We start from the raw sequence: 25,863 nt of genomic DNA, 5'->3' as shown, positions 1-25,863 counted from the left end.
ACACTTGCTGAACTGCTTTAAGCAAATCAGGAGCACGTGAGCATGAGTATGACAGGCAATTAATCCGAGTGTATAGCTTTAAATTAATCAAGTTTATTATGTAAAAGTATGACATTAACAATATAAGACATCATAAGATTATGACACCATTAAAAAAACTTGAATAAAACATTCCATTTATATATTGTTAATAGTAACCTTTATACTTTGCTTGTAAAGCTGAAGGACTTTTGTTCTTGAAGAAACATTCTCTCAGGAGTGTAGGACACAAAACTTTCACAACTGTTCATGGTGATATTAACGGTAAATCTGTGATCAAACACCCATCCTGTTAAGAACCATTACGACACAACACAAAATTCTCTCTATCCTTTATATTCTGCAGGACTCTGCTTCAACTGCCAACTACTGTGAGGAGAAAAAAAAAAAAGCATTGACAGAATAGTGTTGTATTGGTTTAAGCATCTTTGCATGTTGTTCAACATTCATCTTCCTGTGGTGATTGTAGCTTTTTAAAGTCATACAGCAGAAAGCAGAGATTATCAGTGTAGTCCTTCAGCATTCATCGAGTCTGTTACCAAATATGAAAAAGACATGAGACAGTTTAAGAGTTCGGTCATGGAGCAGGACATCCTATTGTCAAATACTTGACCATATCAATCTTGCCCAAATGATACCAATCAAATTCAAATGCTTTGACACAGCAATATCTGCAATTACTTTTGTTTTTGTACCCACAACAACTACAACTTACAGTTCAGCACTGCATTAGAACTGTTATTTCTTTTGATATTTGCCTTTTATCTAATGACATAATAGTTTATTGGACTCGTCAACATTTCCTGCAACACATTTATTCAGCTGCTGCATGATTAGCAACATATATGCGTGCAAAACTAAACAATGGGAATTTTAGTATTATTTTCTGGCAAATTTTAAACTTCTTTCAGTTATAAAAATTTTCATTTTCTACTTTCTATGAAGCTTAACTTTTAACAGTTTTCAGTTTTTAGCATGTTAGGGACTTGTTGAATGTTCTATGATCTATATATAGTGAAAGTAAAGCAATGTTTAAATAGGAAATATATGAAATCCAGCAGAATACAAATGAGAAATGAGGCCAGCATTAAAATAATCCCCTGATATTAATTAGCTTTCAGTGCTGTGACCCTTCTGATGACAGTGCTGTCAAATACCATTCTAATGACAGCATGTTTTTCAAAACATTACAGCCATAGAGCATCAGATATTATTTATTGTAAACAGTGGGCACAGTTCCTTTTCTTAACGACCACAGATGAAAACAAACAGCAGTAATATTGTTCAGCAAGCAAATAAATTAGACTTTAAGAGTCTAGACTTGACAATACTTTGATAATACCAGCCTGTGCATCTGGACTTGACTGTAAACTGCAGATTCGAAAAGCCACATTCATCCGGTGCCAACAAACTCGTTAGTTAGGCAGAGTGAAGTTAGGAGAGTGGCAGCCACAAAATTGACATTTTCAAAAATCACAATATCTTTCAATCTCAAAAATTCAATTGATTTGATGTTTCAAAGGCATGGCAAAGTGTTCTAATAACACTGGGAAAGTGTCTGCTGCTGTCCTGCCACTAGATGGTACATGCCTGAAACTTTTGCAGTAATAGGAAAAAAGGCCTCACAAGCCTCTGCTGAGCTCCCCGAGACCGTATTAAAGCTCGTATAGTGAGCCTGGTACCTCAGTCTTTTTCAGCAAAGCACTCTTTTTAAATCTACAAGCTGACTTCACAATGGAGCTTTGCACAGTCGATCAGAATGTGAAAACAATGACCCAAAGGAGGTTGTGCTAACGTTTCAAACCTTCCTTTTCAACTCATTGTTACACACGGTGGCCAAGGAGCATGTAAAGTGACCATGTCTGAGACTCGGCTCTGTCTTGAGGGCTTATAACGTTGTTTTTTTAGGGTTTAAAATGCTGTGAAGACTTTTCCGATAACTTTTGTATATAGTAAAATTCCTACTACACAGAAGTTCCCTCTGATTTCCCACACAGAGGTTAAAAACAAAACAAAACATGAAAGTATTAAACAACGCAAACTTAGTAACATTTAGTCTTCGGCCTAATTCACTTCATCATGAAAGCACAGCCATCAGTTGTCCTGTTGTTTAACTGATTGCAGAGATAAGGAGATGTTGATCAGCATGTAGGAGTGATGGAAATGGATACACATACACAATTATTACAAAATGTTTTGTCCAAATGAAGACTAGCAGTAGTCGTCTCCTGTGAGTCATGGTCATCTGCTGAGGTGTGCACATGGTGATAAAGCTTCACCAATAAATTTCTTTTAGCTCGAGTAACCTAAACAACTTTATCCCGAGGACCCAAAACAAAAAAACCCCCAAAAAACAACAGAGATGAAGAGATAGAAAAAGCCATCTCCTAGATAAGAATGAGCATTGTGTTCATGGTAGCTTGTTAAGATGATTAAAGCCTCATTTCCAGACTAAGATGCTGAATGAAGCCTTATACATGCAGCACAGTTCAAACTCTAATGACCACTGTGCTCCATAACCAAGCTTTTTCCTCAAGTGTCATGTAAGTAGTGCATGTCCTTGACTGTGAATCCCCTGTCAGTGGTTCTCTTGTCTGGGCCAAAAGAAAAATAATTCAAGCACTTTCCATTTCGACCCACTTGTGTGGCTCCAGTGATGATGAAAGACGTTGTTGATCCATCCCTCAAAAAAAAAACATTCAAAGACTTTTCTCCAATCTCATGTGCACAGCAAACAAAACATACTCAAGTTGTGTCCCAAGGTGCATTAGTTGAGTTCAAACAGCATCTTGGATGGTGGGGAATAAAAAGACTCACTTGAGTTACGTACTGCATGCGTTACCAAACAACACAAACCACATAGCTCCTCATTTTGCCCACCCTGCAAAAAAAAATCCAGTTGTTCATCTGATTTGTGCAAAGCAATATCACATGTGTTGGATCCACATCAGCATGTGATAGACAACACAGACTCTCAGTAGTGATTGTGATACACTTGGGTCCCATTACTGCAGAATGTTTTGTCACCTACTCAGGAAAGACGCCGCCGGAGGTTCATGGTAGCTCCAGTCGAAGAGGGCATAGAAGAAATCCTTTTTTTCCACCACACCAGACACGGTGAGGTGTCGGTGAGTTGCATCAGTCTGCAGTCTTCTCAGACAGAAAACTCAGACCCACCACGGCGACCGTGGGTCAACAGCATTAGGCGCCGCAGACGCAGGCCTGTGAACGGATTGCACCACAGCAAAGATGGCGAACCCCCAAATACAGCTTTCATGCCATCCCATCTCATGCGACGCTCCCAAGTGGGTTTCTCGTTTTTAAGACGTTCAATTTCCTGCAACACATTTGAGCCCACCAGAAAGGAAAGATCCTCAATAAGTTGTCCATTTCCTTTCACATTAGCATGCTAACACAAACATTTATGCAGAGAACTAGAACAAAAGTCATTGCATATTAATTATACTACTATAGCTAAAGAAATTTAATGTACGCCTGAACAATGTCTCAGTTGATTATTTTATAAATAATATATCACTGCTATCTCGGTACACAACTTTTAGGTGAATTTCCTGTGACTTTTACAGATTAAAATTAACGAATGATCATGATTACCAATGAGATGACATTGCTGAGGCAGGAATATGACACCGTAACAACTTGATAAAATTAGTCTATGACTTCTTTCTTCGATTCATGCACATTTAATCCCTCCACTGCTGAAAGGAACAAAGCTTGCATGGCGCAGTAGATACTGACCGTCTCGTCATTGCAGATGGAGTGGATCTGCGTACCAAACATTACAGCTGTGAAAGTGAGGAAGAGGATGGCTTCGAGACACAGGAAGATAAGCAGCAGCACAGACACCCCCGGAGAGAACTCACTGCACTCTGGTTAGAGGAACAAAGTTAGAGGTTTCAGAGTGCGCTGAACAACTGAGTAAAACAGAATATAAAATGCCAATCAAATAACAATACATTTAAAATAGGACAGATTCTAAAAGGGTAAATGTCTTCCCTTTGGGTGTTTAAAAGTCACATAGGTGACTGGATAAAATCTAGTGCAGACCATTAAAATAGTCCCTTTGCTACAATACAATTGCTACGGCAGACTGTATTTTTTTGGGAGGTCAGAGTATTATCCTGTAGAGACGACGAGAAGCTAGAATTTGAAGAATGAAATATTATCTTCATTTTCTGGTTCACTCTTACAGACAGACCCACAAGGGAGCGGGAAGTGATGGATGACAGCTCAATGATGGCTTTGCCGCACAACTTCAATGACTTGTGCAGAGCAGCTGTTCTGACAACAGGATAAAAATCTCTTTCATTTCCGTACTCTGCTTCTTTTCTTCATGTCTCTAAGGAGTTTCAACCACTTGTACTAATAGTTGTATTTCTGCCTTAAACTGCATGTCTTTGACATCATGTGTTCATGTTTTTGAAAGTTAAGTTAGAGAAGCCTTACCGTTCCACTGAAGTTTAATACATGTGAAGAAGTGCATGCCACTGAGGCCGAGGGCATAGGCAGAAATCAAGGCTATGTACATCTATGGAGAGATGAAGAGAACAAAAAAAGTCACATATACAAAACAAAGAAGGTAAGCAAAACCACTCACAACCCAAAAGTTTACTGACATTCACTGGAGTAATGTAGCCTTAAACTATAAATTTCACATTCACAAGTAGAGCTGGGCCAGATCATACCGTTCAAGGTGATACCGGTATAATGTTGGGCAACGATAAGAAAATGAAATATCGTGATAGAATATGGGTAAAACGCGCATGCGCAGTGTCTTTGTTTTCATACGCACATGGCGGAAAAAGCATGGCGGCGACGGAGAATGAGAAGAGCGAAAACGGATCGATGAATGAAACGGATGAACCAGAACTGGTTTGTAAAAATGCTGCGACTTCAGTGGTGTGGAACTGGCTTGGCTTTCGTCCGTCAGATACACAACAAAGCACTATTTTTGGTAGCGCATGCTAGTGGGCCGTCGTTATTACCGTGTTTTTTGGCACATACGGCACACTTAAAATCAATCCTTTGATTTTTCTGAAAATCGACTGTGCCCCTTATAATCCCGTGTGCCTTATGTATGAATTCTGGTTGTGTTTACTGACCTTGAAACAATTTTATGTGGTACACGGCGCTCGAAAATCTTTCAAACGTTTTAATACGACTTTGCTAAGCTACCGCTTGATGGATTGTCGGAGCATTACGGCTATCGTAGGCAGGAGCCTCGCAGAGTGATACGTACTGTGCTTCAACATAATATTACCGTATTGTGTGTGTATAACCTCTTTTTAAGTTTTGTGGATATTATACATGGTTATGCTGAGGATATGTCAGCCAATTTCCACTGGAAATGCCTTTTGGTTAAACTGTCAGCAAGGAATTTGCACTGTTACATTTTTATATAACTTTAATGCACATAAAAAACAGCTGCTTGTTTAAGTGAAAACACATTGATGTTTTTTTTTTTTACATTAATAAAGTTGTGCAGTTGTAAAGTATTTTGTCTAGTGTCAATTATATCGTCAGTTATATCATTATCGCAAATTTTCAAATGTATATCGTGATAAATATTTTTGGTCATATCGCCCTGCTCTATTCACAAGTTTAAGTATTTAGACTTAAAAACAAAAACAACTTTCTATTTTAACCCTTTAAAACCTGAACCATGAAAGAACTGCCAGAAATCTTTAACTTTTTGATAATGGAGTGTTTGTGGAACCTTGCCACTAATCAGAAGGTCGGTGGTTCGATCCCAGGCTACCTCCTAGCTGCATGCCAAATATCCTTGGGCAAGATACTAACCCCATGTTTGCCTACTGGTGGTGGTCAGAGGGCCCAGTGGCGCCAGTGTCCGGCAGCCTCGCCTCTGTCAGTGCGCCCCAGGGCAGCTGTGGCTACAATGTAGCTTGCCATCACCAGTGTGTGTGAATGGGTGAATGACTGAATGTAGTGTAAAGCGCTTTGGGGTCCTTAGGGACTAAGTAAAGCGCTATACAAATGCAGGCCATTAACAATTTAGACAAAATATATACAAATTAGTGGTGTTAATAGATTAAAAAAATAACTAATCTCAAAATTGTCTGTAATTATACTTGATCCTGATTACTTGATTTTTTCAACTTTATATTTAAGCTTGTAACAGACATTTATCCAATATAATGAAGTAAATGCAGAAGAAACAAATAATCTATACTTAAATTCAAAGAGAATTTGAATAGTTTTCTTCAATCTTTTAACACAGGTTCTACCACATGTGTTAATTGCATTAAAAATTTTAACCGCGTTGACCGTGATGGCGGATTAATGTGTGTTAACGCGTTAATTTTGACAGCACTAATACAAATATTTGAAATTTTAATCTGCATATATATATTTATGAGTTTTCATTTATATCACATTTACTACATAAACCATATTTTTTGCAATTTAGTCATTAAAAATGTGTCATGCAATTTAGATTCTTTTTTGAGGGTTAAAAAAAAAAGTCACGCTGATGATGTAGAGGTCTCAAAAACTCACAAAAACACATGTATCAAATACGATATGCTGTTCTTTAAAGGGTTAAATGATGAACCTGTGTTTCCACAGATAACTTCTCCTTTATGGCAATCTGAAAGGAAAGTTAACTATGACCTTGTGCCACTCAACCATATATGACAGCTTTATGTTTCTGCCCTCAAAAAAGTTCCAGTCAGCACACGAAACCAGAAAGAAGTGCTGATGCTGTCAAGAGAGTCACAGATGGCCATGAAAGCACATTTAATGTCGGCATGTTCCTGCTGTGCGGTGCATCTCTACTGAGCTGAGCTGCTTATTTGATCATGGAAATGAAGCAAGTGGGAAGACTTTTGCAATATCTCCCATGTAGTACCAAATAAAATATAATTTATGTATTTATTTAAATTTAAAATGAGTGGAAAACAAGCAATTTTCTAAGAGGATTAAAAACAGTATTCTCATATGTAAAACGAGCATTTCTACTTGCTTTGTAACTTTAACAAACAGATTAACTCACGACTGCAACTGTGTACTTACAGTGAAAAGAACAAAGAATCTCTGGTTCTTTTCTCCCACACAGTTATTGACCCAGGGACAGTGATGATCCATCTTCCTGATGCATCGTTTACAAATACTGCAGGCAGGAGAAAGGAGAGTTTAATTCATGACAAACTGACTGCTAATGCAAATGTAATCAGCTACTCTGTTTGTCCTTTCATAAAATATGTTTTTAAGGAACATTTTTCCTGCTACAACAAGCCTGTGTATTACTAAGTCACAGAGTCTGAATGTGCTTCTGTTCTCATTACATGCTACTCATGCTCTGCCTGCTGCGTATGCATGGTGTTAGACTGACCTGCAGTGGTGTGCCCTCTCAGGCTTGATGCTACAGCACTTTGGGCACTTGTAGATGACCTCGCCAGGCTTCAACTGCAAGCTCTCCATATATTCCTTTGTTGCGTTACCCTTGGGAACTGCGCCCTAAGGAAAAGGGCAGACAGAAAAAGAAACATGCTATTTATTAAAAAGATCCACATAAATGCATTATGCTGGGGTCATTGAGAATTCAAGCATATACAGCAATTCACCCACTGTTCCTAATGTCTCTAGGCTGTGAGAGGGGAAAAAATACTTTAATTTAAAAAATAAATAAATAAATAAAAGGAACAAAATGTCTACTTGTACAAAGTAATACAAGTAATTAATCTTAATAACCCAAAATGGCAATAGTCCAACTGAGACACAAACAGATGCATTGGTTCTTATTCACAACTTTTCTATTCTACTTGAGGACTCACAGCTTTTTCTATACACTATGTCTGACTCACCCTCTCACGCAAACATTCACACACATATTCACACTCTGATGAATGCACTGGGTCCAACTCGGGGTTCAGTATCTTGCCCAAAACCATTTTGGCATGTCGACTGAAACACCCAGTGTGTAACGCACACTTAAACTCAAATACACAGATGACCTTAAGACCTTGAAAGTACAGCTGAAACTCCAGTTTCTCCACTACAGCGTACACTTCTGTGTTTTACTTGGTGGATTTCAATTAAGCATTTGTTCAGGAAGGGCCACTGGGCTGGAGGCACCAGTGGGGCTGTCACCAGACATTTTAGTTTCTTTGAGTTAGAATCAGTTGACATTTCAACAGCAGCACTAACAGTATTAGACGTGCAATCCCCCCGACACATGACTTCACTGTATTTAAACTATTCGCCAAGTATTAGAAGCAAAGTCAGTAGCAAACCAAATTAAAAGTTGAACATTTTTTTTGAAAACCTCAAATGCTCTTAACAGATTAGAGTAACAAGCTGACAGAAATTCAGTTCAGAAGGCTGCACTGTGCTGCTTTCGTGCACAGCATCCACTCACACACTACCCCTAAGCTTAGTGTCCCAGATTACATCAGTGAGTGACTCCAAGTATCACTGTCAGTGATTTTTGGTGTAAGCTTCACTGTCAAAACATCTACTGCAGTAAGACTACTATACAAAGTCTGAGCATCATGCCACACATCTTTATTTCATTAAGATGATTTGATAGCTAAAGCACCAAAAATTTAGCTTGCAAAATTACAACAATAAGCCAGGTTCTATTTAATATTTGTAAATGTTGTTTGTTTGCAAAAACAAATAACTGCCATCAGACTGAAACTCTCACACTTTCTCCACCCTTACTGTAATAAACATACTTACCGGGTCAGTCAGCATGGTGCGCAGGTGCGAGGCCAACGCAAGCACAGCCAGTGAGTTGAAGGTAGCACCATTCAACAGCGAGTACCAGAAATTCTTGGCAGGCAAAAGCATGACGAAGTTCACAACAAATTCAGCGTACAGAACCAGGAACCAGGTCATGGTTGCACACACCATACCACAGCTGTCCTGAATAAACCACAGAGTGCGGTTTCCTGCTGTGTGACCCACATGTGGACCTCCAACCATCACTCCGGCTGCAAGGCTACCTGTCTCGACATCTGCACCTGCTGACAGCAGCGGATGGTGCTGCTCCATATCTCGTAATCTGTGGTTTGAAGACTGCATTCTGCCCTAGAGAGAGGAAAGACATTCAAACTTAGTAGCAGTAAAAGTAATAGCAGTCAATCAATAAATACGGTTTAAACTAGAATCAGTACATCAAAGAGACAAATAGTAAAATGTTTGGGGAAAAGAATGAGGAATGTGTGTTAATTAAGAGTTCTACAAACAGCATCAAACAAGAATGTAAGGTACTTATTCTTAGGTCATGATTATCTGTAAAATGACAACTAAACCTTAGGACAGCAGTGATTATAACTAGTGATCAGAGTGCTTTCCAAAATAATTTGAAATCACATAATCAAATCATTTCTTAATAGTTTATGGCAACTTTATACATTCAAAGTTTTGGACAAACGTCTGATGCCAGCTGACACAAATGGGGCAAAGTATGTATATGATCAATGTTGCTCAACCCTGGACTCAACCCCCTCAAAGCTCAGGGCCTGTTGAGCCTTTCAGCATGATTCATTGGCGTACTCCTCAAGGTCGCAAGCGAACATTCAGGACCAGCTGGGGAAACTATCTCCACAGCTTCAGGATAAATCAATGGCTATTCTGGTACCTTTAGGAAACTGATCCCGCAGCTGAGCTACATGTTCAGGAGAAATAAAGGCTAATAATAATTTGTGGGCCTATTTTCCCTTTGGCTTGTAGGCTTTGTGTTAAAAAAAAAAGACAAAACAAAATAATATAACAAAGCTTTTTAGATTCTGTAGTATTTAAAAAAAGAGAGAAAACAAATATCACACAGCCTTACTTTAAGGTCAAATCTAGTGTTTCTACCATTGCTGGAACACTTGAACCACCAAACACTCAAACGGGAAGAAGGAGAAGAAGAAGAAGAAGAAAAACAATTCCATCCATCCAGGGTCTAGCACCCTATGACAGCAAATCTGGGGGGAACTGGGGCAAACTTTGTCTCACTTGTGGCAAGGTTATATGATGTCGTCAACTATTTGTACCTTTCACTCATCACCTCAACTCCACACATAACACACGAGTGAGGAGGTGCGCTTGCATTGAGACAGAAGAACAACAGGGAAAGGAGAAACTTGCACATCTGGAAAATTATACCAATATGCAGTAGCCTAATGACTCTTACACCGAGCTGTTATGAGACTAGTGCAAATAAATTGCTGAAAGAATGACTCCAAGGAATACAATTATTAATTTAACATTATTATCTGATCAGTATACTCAGTATTGGCATACGCCCAAAGCCAAATGGAGACGGGAAACTGTGGGATTGATGCATCCTTAGTGCACATGAGTGTCTGCTTCACGTGCCTATATACAGAGGAGCAGAGAAATACAAATGAAAAGAGTTAACTCTTAAAATAAAAGAACGGATCCCATTTTAAAGGAACAAGAGGAATAAAAAAATTTAAACAATGTCCAGTTTTCACAACAGAATACATGCGCCCCTGCTAACCAAACACAAATATTCAAGGCCCTTAAAGTGATAAGACTCAGCCAGAAGAACAACCTTGCACAAGGTCTTGCCACCCTCACCAATCTTACACTATTTCCTCATTACCACGCTACAGAATTGACTTAAGGTGAATAGTAGAGGTGCTTTAGCTGCTTCCTTTAGGTAAGCATTTAAATAAAATGAGACAGGAGATAGGGTGGTGCAAAGCTAAGCAGTCAGTCTTGTGCAGAATTTCTAATCAGACTGTCTTTGGAATACCCTGGTGATATTTGCTTGTGCTTGCACCTTCAACACCTTTCCATGACAGTGACTTTCACTGAAGTTGCAGTATGAGGTTTTTACCCTGCAGTGTTGAAAACTGCCTTTCTGGCTGCCAGAAAACAGACATCCTCTTTCTCTTTGGGAGTTCAGTTCAAGCCCCAAAGTGATTTCACGGTAACTGGTTCAAAATAATAGAGGTGTTCTGTAAAATCTGTGTTGCAAGGTGACACTTTAGTAGTGCATGTTTCACAGTCTGTGTGGATTGTCCCTTTTGATAATATGGGAAGTTATCTATATTGTTACACAAGAGTAAGTGCTAGAACACACAAATTCTTCCAAACACATCCTACATGGATAAAATATTACGTCACGCAAGCTAGCAATATGTAACTTGTGCAAACAACTGGTTCAGATAGTAAGAGTGGTCAAACTGTCTCTGCTTTAACATATCTTAGCTACAGATATAGTGCACAAAACAAATGTTTACCATAAGTTTGTATTTTTTTAAAGGTTACCTTTAATGACATACCTGTCTGATTATCATGCCCTGTCAGAGACACACTGTTTGTGATGGAGTGATGTTTTTGAAGTTCAAATTGTGAAAAGAAATCCTAATTTTCAGTGTGCAAGCACAGAAGTGGTAAAATTGCCACTTTTAACCACTCTTGTTAATTGACGTTCCTTTCATTCAAGAACAATAGCTTTTTCCTTTTTTTAATCAGAAGTGTCAGGCACAACAGAAGAACATATACACCTTTGAACACGAACTCAGAAAGGTAAATGTGCTGTGCTGTTTTATATATTATTTCAAAACACACTCATGTCCCTATACACACATTGTGTCGTAACTTGTGTGTCTAATCCACGGGTGTCAAATATAAAGCCCAGGGCCAGAATCAGCCTGCCAAAGGCTCCAATCTGGCCAGCTTGGCAGCTTTGGAAAATATTAAGGAGGACATAAATATGGGGCATTTAACTGTAATTTTACAAGTTTTTGTAGCTCTTCTCCTGAATACCTCATTAATAACCATTAATACTACATCAAAGTAAATAAATAAATTAAATTACAGAAAGTTTGTTTTTTGCCATCTACTATAGAGAAGTATGTTTCTTTTTCCAGTAGCTCCAGAATTTTAAAAAAAATTCATTAACTGATTATATAAAAAAGGACATTCTGTCAAATAACAAAATCCTCTCGTGTTATAATTAAAATGTAGGTTGGGCAATATGATACCAGAACTTTTTTGGCATTTTACACACTTATTTCTTACAATTTAATCATCCCAAATAGATTTATTTAATTTACTACAGCAGCATTTTTTCATTGTGAGGAAAAACTGGTATGTATGGTTTATATTGAGATCTTCTTTTTCACATTAAAATATATCAGGGACTAAATGTGTAGTTAAAGTTCTTTACTAGGGCTGCCACAAACGATTATTTTGCTAGTCGACTAGTCACTGATTATTTTTGCGATTAGTCGACTAATCAGATCATGCATCCATTGGACATGTGACTTATATATCGTGTTTAACCTGAGTAGCGAAAGACCGCGGGGGGTTTGAAAACGATTTGCCGGGAGTCCGGTGTTCTCACGGGCTCCAGTGAGCCTTGCCCCCGGCTAGCTATCCAGCTGGTGGGTGACAGATGTCTCTGAAAATGTCGGAGCGCTTTTACAAATATGTGGTGTCTTGATAAGCCGAACAGATGATTGAAGTTCACACAGCTCCATTCTCGCCTGAAAATATGTTCAAAGTTTATTTTGTGACCCAGAAAGAATAATAAGAGTAATATTAAAACTAAGTAGCTGCCGCCATTGTTGGAAACAGGAATATGCTGAGCCGTGCTATGAATTATGGGATAGGTTGGGCCATATGCCCGACCCATCCTTCAAATCTGGGGAAAAGTAGAACACATTTGTCGGCTGCATTTGCAGAAGTCTTCGAATTTGAAAAGCCTTTGTCGTGTCGCTGTAACGTAATCAGCCTTAAAATGCAGGCACAAGAGGATGCGGTTCCTGAATTTGGACACGGCTACGATATCGGAAACTGCTTCTTCTTCTTGGAGGTTTAACGGCAGCTGGCATTCTCGTACATGCAGTGCTGTCATTTTCTGTTTCAGTCCGTTATTACACTCTTAAATCCTACTACTTATTCCTGCGTCTTTCAGGATCTTACAAGGCTTTAAACGACGCGTCGACTATTAAATTTGTTGTCGACGATTTTGATAATCGACGTAATCGTGACTAGTCGACTAATCGTGGCAGCCCTATTCTTTACACTGACAAAAAGGAGAGTTTCACTGGTGCGGCCCACTATAAGATCAAAGAGAGCTGTACGTGGCCCGTGATGTAACATGAGTTTAGCATCTCTGGTCTAATCTAATGAAACTACTTTGTGCATATTGTAACCCTCCAAATAAACTACAGCAGTGCATTTTTTTCTATATTGTGCAAAATACAGGATGTCTTACGTTAATAAAATTCTCCACGTTGTTAAACCTTGTTTATATATAAAAACTATCTTAAAACAAAGGAAGTTTGTTATCAAGCGACCCGAGTGTGATGCACGGAACAAAAACAATAAACCACAAATAAAGCTTCAGTTATGAGATGACTGTGTGTGTCGCTGAATTTTGCACTTCCTTCGTATAGATAGACTGCAATATTTCATATAGCAAAGCTGAGCTAATGTTTCCCACCCAGTTATAATGGGTATAACAGGAACTGAAAAAGTCAGCCCAGAAACTGATAGTGACCGACTGTCTAGCTCATATACATACTTCACTTCAATTAATTACAATGACAGGAGAAACAGTTTGTGCCAGTTGATGAATATACTGAGGAAAAGCTGCTCAATCACCAGCAGTCAGCTACACTTGCTAAAAGAATAACTCACTCACTCATTGCATATTCCCAATACCACTGGCAACATTGCATTTGTATGTTAAGAAGTCATGCTGAAGTTTAATATCCACAAAGCTGATGCCATTAGGACCACAGGCCAGGTGAAGACAGACAGCATTGCCAGTAGACTGTTAAACTAAATAAAAACAAACAAAAAGGAAAATCACCATCCTAAAGAGGACAAAAAATGCTCTTGCTAGTTTAAGGAGTATTGATTTTTCCATTGTCAATAAAGAGGTCCATTTAAGCCGCAGCAGCTGCTGCTTGTCCAGCTGTCTGCCCTTCCCAGTCAGAGGGCACAACACAACAGCCACCAACTGTCCTCTCTCCTCCTTTTCCTATCTTTGTAACCAGAAACAGCACCCAAACGCTATTCTGCTCAGATCACTTTATGGGACTCACACTAGTCTTGAGTCATCGCATGCCAACAGGGATGTAGCAGTTCCACCAAAACAGAAACCAAGATCACGATGCAAACGTCGACAATATCATCTCGTGGTTCCATCTTCCTCTACCATGATATCCACGTGCAGCAGTTAATGCCCATTTAAAAAAGTTAATCCTGTTAAAATCAGACATTATCTGATTGAATTATTGAGTTTAATTTTTGTTCATGATCCAAAGATTTCCCCCTGCTCTTTCCATTTCTTTTTTGTTACTCATCCCCTCTAATAAAATCTGAGGTTTGTTATATCCCCAACACGCTAAGCAAGAAAGGAAATTACATATACATATATATACATATATATACATATATACATATACATATATATATATATATACATATATACATATATATATATATATATATATATATATATATATATATATATATATACACATATATACATATACATATATACATATATACATTTATATATATATATATAAATAAAAGAAGATTTACTTAGTTATATTACAACTCACTGTCACATTTTACATACACCATCAATATTGCAGGTCAGATTCGCTATTAACGATTGAAAATACCATAAATTAAACCAGTTTGCAAGTGAATCAAGCAAATATTCTCTGCTGATCTGAATGTCGCTTTTCATCAGCCAAAACCAAGAAGTGGAATGCAACTTCTCCAGGTTTTGCATAAGCGACAAACTGGTGGCACAAGGTCCTTCCTCTGTTTGCTCTTGTTACATACCTAATATGTTCCAGCTTCACAACAGCATGCTGTGGTGTGCACCTCCTGGGCCAGCATTCAGGATGAAATACACATGTGGACTGCTGGCTGAAAAAGACAAAAGGCACACAAATATTTGTTCAGTTTCCACAGAGTGTAATGAACTGAAGTTATTATTTTTATTTATTTATTTATTTATTGTGACCGGCCATAATTACAGATTGAAGAAACCATTTCTGTCGATCAGTTTATACATCGCTTAATTTCCTTATAGCAGAATGAGAGTATGTGCCATATATATTTACAACTGTTTTTTTACTTCCAGGTGGCACACCCATAATTAAGGCAAGTCATGGTGATGAGGTGACACTGCAAATATAAACAGTAACATTTTTTTCCCCGAGTTGGTCAATCAGTCCTTCTCTATTTGGATCAGCTCAATGTGGTCAAACTATAGTAACACTAATCAAATACACAAATTAATAGACACGGGGGGAAAAACACGACCAGTTCCTCAACGTTGATACAAAAAACTAACCATGTAAACCTTTACAAACCACTTTGAACTACTCTTTAAGAAACTAAACTGAAATGTAAATGACTTTTTACTGGTTTTAAACTAGTTTGACCAGATACATATTATTATTATTATTATTATTATCATCATCAGGGGTCTTTAGGCGTCTCGTCACTCAAAAAGATTGTTTAGAGGTATGACTGATCAGACCACAAACCACTTTCTCATTGATCTTCCGCCATCAGTGGAACTCGTCGTACTAGTATAGGTATCACGGACTATCTGTCTGCCAGCTAAAAGCATCAACTGGGGTCGATCTTCAGATCTACAATACCTGCAGAGGTCGTGATAGAAACTCAACACTTCGACACACGCACACAGACAGACACACGCGCACGTACGCCAGCACGCACCGCTAGCCTGACAGTTCACATGCAACCGGGATGGCTGGTAAATCTCGCTTGCTAACAAGCCACTAAAATAAGCTAACGCCGCTAGCATGCTAACACTCTATACGAATGACGAGTGAGAAAACAAAACCTTTGGAGTGACAGCTAAATTACAAACCTTAATATTCGTCATGTATTTTCCTGGGAACTCTGTCTCAATACATTCTGGCGTAGCGTTTCAGCTGAACTCTTAACCCTCAAAGCAGCTGGATCTGCAGCAAGCGACACATCGTTTGAACAACGGGCTGAAAGCCACCAGTAACAACAGAGCTTCCGGGGTTCGCTTCGGGTTTGTCCGGTACCTTTCGTAATTTTTCGTCGAATCATATTTGGTTAAACATTGCCACCGTGTGGTTAATGATAGAATTGCGCTTAAAAACTGCGATACCATGATTTCTCCACTAGTGGGTGATATTGGCCAATTACAGTGAATAACCTTAGGTAAAGTTCAAGTGAAAAAGCTAAACTATAGTTAAAGAGCAGGTGATGTGTGTGTGTGTGTGTGTGTGTGTGTGTGTGTGTGTGTGTGTGTGTGTGTGTGTGTGTGTGTGTGTGTGTGTGTGTGTGTGTGTGTGTGTGTGTGTGTGTGTTTTAGATAGTGTGTGTGTGTATTGGGGCAAACTCCACTCAATAAAAAAAGAAACAAAAATAAATTAATAAAAACAGGGACCCTGTTACTTCAGGTTATTGCCCTTGAATTACTGAATAGCTTTTTTTTTTTTCATTATTCATCTCAGCTGAATTGCATTCAGGGACCATACTGGTGCTTTAGAAATTTACTTTATATTTCTGCAGATCTTTATCAAATGCTTGCCCACAAAAACCTTATAACAGCATGAGGCTTTAAGGTGTATCTTTCCTACTTTTTGAAGTACCCAATTTTTATGCCACTTACTCCAGTGAGTAAGGTCAACACTGTTTAAAACTCTGCACAATTAAACAACTATGCATACACTTTTGTTGCATGGATACCTTTAAAATCAGTCTGAAGTTGAGGATGCTCTTGTAACTCAACCTTGATCAACATGCACATATGTATTTAGAAAAAAGAGGATGAATACTGTAATAAAACTCTGACTTGTCTGGGAAATCTCTCTCAAAACAAACTCACTAAATCTGGTCAGCTGAGGTCAGGTGCACCCTTCTTACAGCAGGGTGTACAGCAGGGAGAGGCAACACCTTACTGGCAGAAGTCTCTGCCGTCACGTGTCACCCAAGAGTGGATTACAAAGCCAAGACAAAGCAGCTTGGCCCTTCTCTGCCCTGTGCAACTGCACAGTGAAAGCTCAGGGAGTCTGCCCTCTCCCATTCTGGTTTAGAGCCAATATTGGCAGTCTGTTTTAGAGCGAGGGAGAGAAAAAAATACCCAGCAATCCTCTAAAGCAGCTTAAAGGCTGAATTTGGGGACTGAAGCTCTTTCCATTTCCAGAACTGCTTCTCTCTCCATTACGGCTAGATGAGCATCTGACTGACTTCCAAAGGAGCAACTACTGTGGATATATTTAAATTGTGTGCTGCATTCTCCAAACGGCTCTTCATGCCTCATGTGCATCTCACAAAACATTGATGTCCTATAAAGGCATTAGAGACTGTGAATAGAAACTGTGGGAAGAGGGGGTTGTTTGATTTGAACTCTTGATGTATTCAGGAGTCTTGCATCCAATTAAATAATGAATGTCAAGTGATCATGTAACAAATAAACTCTCCCAATGGGAGCCTATGGGTTGCAGTACCCATTATTATTTTGGTGCAGTCGCCTCCGCTGTCCTTTGTTAACATGCTGACTTTTGAGTGAAATGAAGTGAAGCAAAGACGAGTGGAGCCCTGAGTGGTTTGAAGTGAGTGCGTGATGTGACTCTAGGTGGTCCTCTTGTCAGTGTGTGTGTGTGTGTATATTGCTGCAGGAATAAACAGAGGAAAACAGAATTGAAGGCTTGAGTTACTTCTCAAGGGGTGAGAGGAGAAAAAAAGGCAAATGAGAGAGAGAAAGAAGGAACAAGCAAAACAGAGAATAGAAACAAGAGTCTATAGAACAGCTCCAGACTGATGCATTTACGCAGACATTGAAAAAACCTTATTTAGATTTGTCCTGGAGAAGAAGCCCCATCTGGGTAATCTCACTTGTTGGGTTTCTACCAGATGCATCCAAATTATATATTAATTTTTGTGGTTGGTTAAGGATTAAGTTAGCATAATTGTGCATATAAATACTTCAGCACGGCATGACACAAGGAAGGAAATTCCTTTGAAAACCAGAGGGAAATCACTTTAATCACATTTCTCAAGGGAATAATTCAACAGCTTGCAACTATATTTATTCTGTTTCTTGCTGCAGTAAGAGGAAGTTTAAGACTGCTCTCATTCCTACAGAAAGTTACCAGCAGCAGCCAGCTGTCTTAGATGAACATATACACACACAACTACAAGACCTGCTTTGTTTCATTGTTTCAAGGGGAAATCTGTCAGTTTTATGCCCCAAACTCAGTACTTAGCACAGTATATTTTTTGTGTGTTTAAGAAAAAAAAAATACAGATTCAGAAAGAGGGTTAGTTTTATATTGGACCCCCCCCCCCTTTTTTTTTTTCTTTTTTTTTTTGCTTGGCTGCCGGTCAGTATTTTCAGAAATAAATCTAACACTTTAATAAACTTGTAACGGAGCTGAATGGTGCAAATTTTGTAACCTAAGATGTTTGTAGAAAATACGCACACAGAGGACCATTTATAATAACATCTATGTCCAAAAAGTGAAGCCTGAAAATTGCATTCTTTCTTATGGCCAAGAGGCAAATCCTTTGGCTGCAAGTTGACTTCCTTGACCTATGAGCTCAATAAATTGTTTCCAACTTTAACATCTTACTAAGAACAGCACAATTTTTTCCAATGTTTAGTCCTCATTAGAGTGAAAAGGGGCAATAAAGCATCCTCATGTTGGACCTACTTTGTGCTTATTGCTACTTTATGAGTGTTTCAGTTTCTCTGTCACATTTCATATCACATTTAGTGATGTCACATGGCTATACATTCACCTCTTGTATAAGATATAAACTCCATATTTCTAGTCATTGTTTAGACATTTTCTCATTGCAAAGCTTATTCTGTGCCAAGGCAACTGACCCTGAGTTACCGTAAGAGAAGAGACTCATAACTGAAGATTAATGTCTTATTAAGAAAAAAGAGTTAAAGAGAGAACCCTCAGAGGAAAATCCTTTGGTGTTGATGGTAGATGGTCAGCAATCTACTTGTGGTAGAAAAGGAGGAGGAAAATACAGTGGAGAGTAGATGCACGGTGTAATAAAATGCTAGATCGTAGTATTTAGAGTACTAGATGAAGTAAGACTTGATTTAGCTAATCTCAAGAACACTAATATTGCCACCTTGGTTATATTCAGTCTCCAGTACAGGAGACCAGCTTAGCCCTCCATTAAAGGGGTAGATTGGCCTGCTTAATGAAATTAAAAGAACAAGATTTGTTCAACAAACTGAGGTAAAGGAGATAAATACAATTCAATGCATTTCCCATGACCTGGTCATTCTCATGACCTCTGTGAAGCATGGCTGAATGAAGCAAAGTAATCTTTTTAGCACCATAAAACTGCTGGAAACATTTCTGAAATGGGTTTGGCCTTTTTTTTCTCTTTTTTTTTGAATGTTTGGTCACTTTTATTATATTAGCGACCACATAAAATAAATTAAGATACCTTTATCTTTCTTTTTCCTGTTTCAGTAAATACATGAGAGTACACTGGATGTTTATTATTGCTAGTAGGTAATCTGGTTGTGAGTGTACACAAGTATCACGCTAAATAAATCTACAACAGAAAAATGTATGAGGTCTTCTTCTAAATATGATTGAAACAGACATAGTAATGGACATTAAATGCTCCACGATATCATATAAAGTGACCCAGGTCAAGGTGAAACGCAGACTTTATACACAGTCTTTAGATGGAATGGCCTCTGACTTTTCCAAAGGCTTATCTCTGCTGCACCCACCTTCACCACACAAATCCTAGAAGCCTTTTAGAAGGGATTTTCTGACTCTGGAAATCTGTTTGCTTTTCTAAAACTGCAAGAGCACAAACAGGTCATGACCCTTCCCCCCTGCAGGCCATCAGCTCTGCTCGTATGGTTTATTTGGAATATGCACATTCAGTAAATGACGCCAAGAGGAGTGTTATGAATAAGCAACACTTCAGCGTTTTTAAAGGTCACTAATGTATTTCTCTCATTAACTATGTAAACCTTCTATAGTATGTTTTTGCAGAGCTGAATATCTTTTAAGAGCCCAGTGGAGGACATCTCCTTAATGCACCTGTTGTTTCCTCCATTCATCGTACTGTTCTATTTTCTGCAAAAAGACACATGTACAATGGATGACATTAATGCTCCAGAGAGGGGAGCTAAGGATAAACAAGTACCTCCTTCACATGCAAGCCACAGGATGACAGGCTGGATGGACCGCTTGTTTTAATATGTTTTTATCAGATACTATGAAGTGGAGAATGACAAGAAGCAATACGAATGAAAAAAGGGCTGATGCAAAATAAATTTCAGAAAACTGATTCAAATGTTTAGCATGCAAAGCAAATGACCTGCATCTTCATTTCCTCTGCTGACACTATTCTCCAAATATATCACTTTTAAAGCTTGCCATACCTCAGAGTTTTCTGAAGTTTGCCTTGATGTGACGCGGCAAATGCTATTGGATCTTCTGGCTCATCTCAGTTGTCCAGGTAAACATGTTATCTTGTGTTACAAACTAGTGAGGCTTACTGACTGCCCTCAACTTAAAAAATATACTTGTCCTTTAAAGGCTGCCATTGTATAATATTTTCTAGCTAAGGGAATGTAGGCCTTTTTTTCTCAGAGTCTATGCGGTAAACACTTCAAGGAAACACGCTTACTTCTTCTGTAATGGAAAGTTAAATGAGAAGATCAGCAGCTCCCCAGCATGTGACTGCAACTAGTTTGAATGATGACTGCATCTTTAGGAAAGAAAAAGCATTTTTTTCTTTTAAAGTTTAGCCAGTTTCAGCCACAGCCTCACATAGTCACATATATCCCTTCTTTAATAAATGTTGCTTTACACTGGCAGCGATCAATGCAAACTTTGTATGAGGGCTTTTAAGGTAAGCTTGGCTATCATTTTCATAGGGAGCGAGTAAGATGTGCTTCTAGGGATGAGACCCTAGAAGCACATGGCTTCTAGGGTCTCATCTTTCTTTTTGGTATGAAAATCTAATCAAATTTACTATGCAGCACATTTTAAAACAGCAGTACAGCAGTACTGGATTACTGTATTTGGCAACATCATAAATAAATGCAACAAAGAAAATCATTAAAATAAACTTGATATACTGAAGAAATGCACCTATAAACAGCAGTGAGACAGAACCAGGTACAAACACATGTAACATGATTACTGAAATAAAACAGTTTAAATAAAAATCTTTGCAAGGGCATGGCTTGGTTTGAGTTTGTAACATCCATCAGGGTGTTATGAAAAAGGGTCTGGGTTAAGTTAACATCCACCTTGTCTCTTTGGAACATTGATTTAGAAGAACTTCAATTATTCCAAATCATCCATCCATCATCCAACTATACTTTTATACATGCAGTTCACCAATCTATCACAGGAAAGCTCTTTCAGTTTCTCAAAATGTGTCTATTTACCATATGGTCTAAACAAAACCCACACTAAAGCCTACGCGGGTTAATTAGGTTACATTTAGGTTAGAGCTAGGGGCTGGGATAAGTCTGTCTTACATCACTGCAAATCAATATAGTGTCCTCAGACACTCAGTCTTTGTGTGTGTATATATTTGAAAGTCAAGGTTGAGTGGAGATCTTTGTGGAGTTGAGGCATGACTCACAGTTCACTCCACTGCTGCATGCTATGTGTGTAAGAGGCCACATAGTGGATAAGGTCCATCTATAATTCAACAAAGACAGACTTCCTCTTTCTCTGCTTTTTATTCCCCTCTGTGCTCTGCCTCTTTTTCTAAGTGACTGAATCTTCCTAATTCTGCATACAGCTTTTATTTTCCACCTTCTTCTATGCCAAATGTTGGAAGCTATTAAAAGACAAAGCTGCAAAGTTTAAAAAAAAAAGAAGAAGCTCAAATGAGTATAGGGCTACATGGGTGTGTAAGACCCTTGTCATTCTATAAAGCAATGAAATGAGTGGTCGTTAAGTGGATTTTAGAGATGATATCGTGACGACATACAAGCTCACCTGGATAATACAGTCTAGAAGGACTTTTCCTGAGATTTTCTGTAAGGATGTTATCAGAAAAGGATTATAAATATCTTCTTAAATATATATATAGTTCAATTTTATTTGTATAGTGCCAATTCAATTGGCAATAACAATTGTCCCAATGCAAAGTTTAGGATAGAGTAGTATAAAGTTTGGTGCCACTGGACTGTAGAGTGGTTGAGATGTGCTCTCTGAAGTGACATATCACATTTCTCCATCTGGCAAACCAATGGATGAGTCTGGGTTTGGTGGTTGCCAGAGGAACAGTACTTGTGTGCTAAAAGTAAGGTTTGGTTTAGAGGGGATCATGGTGTAGGTGTTAAGTCCGTGGGTATCCTGGTATAAAGTGGAGAGCACAGAGGTAAGTTGAACAAAAAAAGTTTATTATGATACAGTGTTCAAGACAGGTTCTTAGGTGGTGACTGCAAAGTTATCCCCCATAAGCGTTCTTGTCTTCATTGAGCTACTCTCCCATGCTGGTCTAATATCCCCTTTTCCACTCTGCATTGAAAGAGCTCTGGACAGAGAGGGAAAGAGGGAAAGAAACGCACAAACACTGATTCTTGCAATACTGATTGGAAGGTGAGCTGAGCTTGTTTAACAGTGCAATGATCTGGTGTCAGTTGAAGAGAATCTCCATCTTCCAGTAGCCAGAGTATAATTGGTCTGGCAACCTGCAGGTGTGTGATTGGTTGCTGAATTCAGGTATGTGATCACCGCAGCAAAGAGTAGTAAAACAATCTACCTCTGGAAGACAACGCAGAACTGAGAGAAACAAAGAGTGTGAGAGAGAGAAAGACGGAAGGACATCTCAAGCCAGGAAGAGAAGGGAACCTGACAATGGAGTTTTTTTTCTCAGGTATTGGGCTTTGCTCCTTAGTTCCATTGTAAAGGACTCTTAATGCTTCAGCATACCAAGACATTTTGGACAAATTCACACTTACATCTTTCTGGGAACAGTTTTGGAACTGGGAACTGTACATCAGCGCACAAGAAGGCCCATAAAGATATGGATGCGTGAGTTTAGTGTGGAAAAACTTGACTGTCTTGCACAGAGTACCTCAATCTGAGAGAACACCTTTGTTATGAATTAGATAGGAGACTGAGAGCCAGTCCAAAAATGCAAATTCTCGTAAACACACTCCTAAACCTCGTGGAAAGACTTCTCAGAAGAGCTGAAACTGTTATATCTGCAAAGGGTGGGCCAACATCATGTTAAACCCCACAGACTAAGAATAGGATGTCACTTAAGTGTTAACAAAAGCAGTCACATTGATGACTGCACTAGTGTAAACTTAAAGCTGGCTGTAACTAGAAAGCATATTTGGTCATTTGGGAAATATCAGTTAGTGCTGGAGCTTTTTACTGGGATTATCAAAGGGCTTACAGACGTTAGGGTCTTCTAATGTGTTTGGTCAGAGTATCAGAGATCAGGGGGAAACCGTGTTTATGTCTGTCCTCTTTTAACCATCATCTCACACAAAGTGTAGTAAGCATCAGAGGCCTCCATTTCCTCCCTAAAACCATTGATTCCATATGACGAAAATGCAAGAGAGACAGATCAGTGTTCTTCAAAAGATACATTAGTGAGCATTATACTGCTAATCCCAGGACCTGTAGGAAACTGCTAATCTGGATTATAGAATTTGTATCATGTTATAGCATCATTTGTGTCTCCTTTACACACTAAGATGTTTTCCTCCCTTTTAAAGTCCTCCTCTTTTTAACCTCTTGAGCCTCTTATTTTAATGCTTAGCTCTTGGTGCATGAAATTTCTCAGTTAAACATTCCATATATACTATATTTTATTTTATATAAAATTACTCCATTGAAAAATGGAGTAATTTAGCATCTGAATGCTATCATATACTAAAAACTAATAATCTCCATGGAAAACAAGTTTGACATTGTTTAGACATTTTTTTTTTTTGGTGAATTCTGCTAATGGGATAATTTTGCCTTATGGAAGTTTGTTTTATGTTGTGTATGTGTGCGTGTTTTTTCCTTTCACAGTTTGTATAGGCTACTTGGTTTAGTTTAAGAAAAGGTAAATGACACTTCTTATAGAGCCTGTCAGAGATAAAGCATAAGAGGCAAATTTCCCAGACAGAGGGACTCATTAAAGGCTCAGTGCAGCACAGAGAGAACCTGGACCTAAGACTGGGGCAATGGTTCAGCTTTTAGTACCACAATGAGCTGAGGCATGTAGCCAAGACAATACTGGAGTGACTTCAGGACGACTGTCTTACTGTCCCTGAGCAACCTAGCCAAGGCCCACAATTACAGCCTGTAGAACAACTCTGCAGAACTCTGAAGAGAGAAACTAAGAGGCACTTCCTGTCTAAACCCAGTTGTCAAAACCACACTCAAAGCTGCTAGTACTGAATCAAGTGACTAAATACTTTTGTAATATGACATTTTGATGTATTTACTTTTTAGTGATAAAAATCATGTCAAATATGCCAGTTTTACCTATTTCATTTAGGTATATAACATAAGCATATAATATGAAGATAGTTGCAAGGTTGAGACTTTCTTTAAAGCCAATGCAAATATCATTTTTGCTTTCAGCTGTTTATGTTCTTATTCAGTGCAGTAATACCTTTGGGGTTTTTCTTTTAAATTCATTGTGCAGCAACACAAGAATCACAAGAAGAACAAGACTCCACAATACCCTGAACTCAACATCAAAGATTGATATTTGGACTACATAAAGAGACAGAAGCACCGGAGGACACATGGATCCAAAAAGGAAAGATGGCAATTTTTTTTAAAAAGCCTGGAACAACCTTCCTGCCAAGTACCCTGGCAAATACACACTCATACATCTATTCAAACATCATTTGAAAGAATGAGATCAAAATGGAGATTTGTGGCCATGAAGCACAGTGCCACATTTGGCAAAAACCAAATACAGCATGTCAGCACAAACACCTCATACCAACTGTCAGCACAGTGGTGCAGGGGTGTAGAGTTGGGCTTATTTTGCAGCCACAAGACGGTCAGTGAGTCAACCATGAAGTCCCTTGTGTACCAAGTATTAAAGAGTCAAATGTGTGGTCATCTCTCTGACAGCTAAAGCATTTTCAAAATTAGGTCATCTAACACGACAATTATCCCAAACAAAACATCAACTCTACAACAGAGGGACTGAAAAAGAAAACAATCAAGATGTTGTAATGGCCCAGTCAAAGTCTAGATTTCAACCTGAATGAAATGTTGTGGCAGGACCTTGAGAGGAAGAAGCAACACTGTAAAGAAGAGTGTGTCAAAATTCATCCACAATGATCTGAGAGATAAAGTTACACAGAAAGCAACTCAGTGTACTGGAGCTAAAGGTAGTTCTAAAAGCTACTGAATCATGGTGTGTACTTAGTGCATCACTGTAGCTCTTCCAGGCTAAACAAACTTGCTATATGTGTCATATTCTTTGGGATCTATATCAGTGTAAATGATCTAATGATGTACTCATAATGCATTGTTACACAAACAGAGATTTGGGGGTATTTCTTTATTTCTTCGATAATCTGTGTAAAAACAACAGTAATATCTGGAGAGTTCTATATCATTTTACTGTCCTGTGCAAACAAAAATCCTGTGGAAATCAAAAATGGAGTTTTCCATCATGTGTTGGCACTGAGAGCAATCAGACCACTGCATGTCTGACTCATCACTTGAATCTAACACAACAGCTTATCAGCAACCTTTTTACAGGAGAGGAGAAAGACAGAGAGGTAGACAGACAGAGACTATGGCCAATTTTCTAATCCTGCAAGTCCGACTTACTTTAGCGTTTCATCAG

At 38.6% G+C, this 25,863-nt stretch overlaps 1 protein-coding gene and 1 long non-coding RNA gene across 2 annotated transcripts in view; one reads left to right on the top strand and one right to left on the bottom strand.

Annotated features, from left to right (window-relative positions):
• LOC146678437 (uncharacterized) overlaps window positions 1-24,865 on the top strand; it is a 30,486-nt gene extending 5,621 nt beyond the window's left edge. Inside the window, exons 2-3 of the long non-coding RNA XR_014908889.1 lie at window positions 20,449-20,535; window positions 24,697-24,865. This is a non-coding gene — a long non-coding RNA (uncharacterized LOC146678437). The remainder of the gene's footprint in view (window positions 1-20,448; window positions 20,536-24,696) is intronic.
• On the bottom strand, window positions 78-16,061 carry zdhhc7 (zDHHC palmitoyltransferase 7). The gene is made up of 8 exons (XM_085391606.1): window positions 15,920-16,061; window positions 14,857-14,943; window positions 8,761-9,111; window positions 7,412-7,536; window positions 7,093-7,189; window positions 4,507-4,588; window positions 3,799-3,929; window positions 78-3,376 (listed from the first exon to the last, which is right to left on the bottom strand). The coding sequence occupies exons 3-8, from the start codon at window positions 9,103-9,105 to the stop codon at window positions 3,194-3,196; spliced, it is 963 nt and encodes a 320-aa protein (XP_085247732.1). The 5' UTR covers window positions 9,106-9,111; window positions 14,857-14,943; window positions 15,920-16,061; the 3' UTR covers window positions 78-3,193.
• Window positions 24,866-25,863: the final 998 nt, after the last annotated feature.

The sequence above is a fragment of the Rhamphochromis longiceps genome, linkage group LG1 (genome assembly GCF_057381845.1).
Source record: "Rhamphochromis longiceps isolate RC_006_pf linkage group LG1, R_longiceps_female_GT1.1, whole genome shotgun sequence".
Taxonomy (NCBI): domain Eukaryota; kingdom Metazoa; phylum Chordata; class Actinopteri; order Cichliformes; family Cichlidae; genus Rhamphochromis; species Rhamphochromis longiceps.
Note: the sequence above shows the minus strand (reverse complement) of the source record. Positions and strands in the feature narration are given on the sequence as shown.

Coding starts and splice junctions, on each gene's coding strand:
- zdhhc7 (XM_085391606.1), bottom strand. CDS start 9,105: ATGCAGTCTTCAAACCACAGATTACGAGATATGGAGCAGCACCATCCG. Junction 7,537..8,760: donor GCACCATGCTGACTGACCCG/GTAAGTATGTTT, acceptor CCTTTTCCTTAG/GGCGCAGTTCCCAAGGGTAA. Junction 3,377..3,798: donor CCATCTGCAATGACGAGACG/GTCAGTATCTAC, acceptor AATGTGTTGCAG/GAAATTGAACGTCTTAAAAA.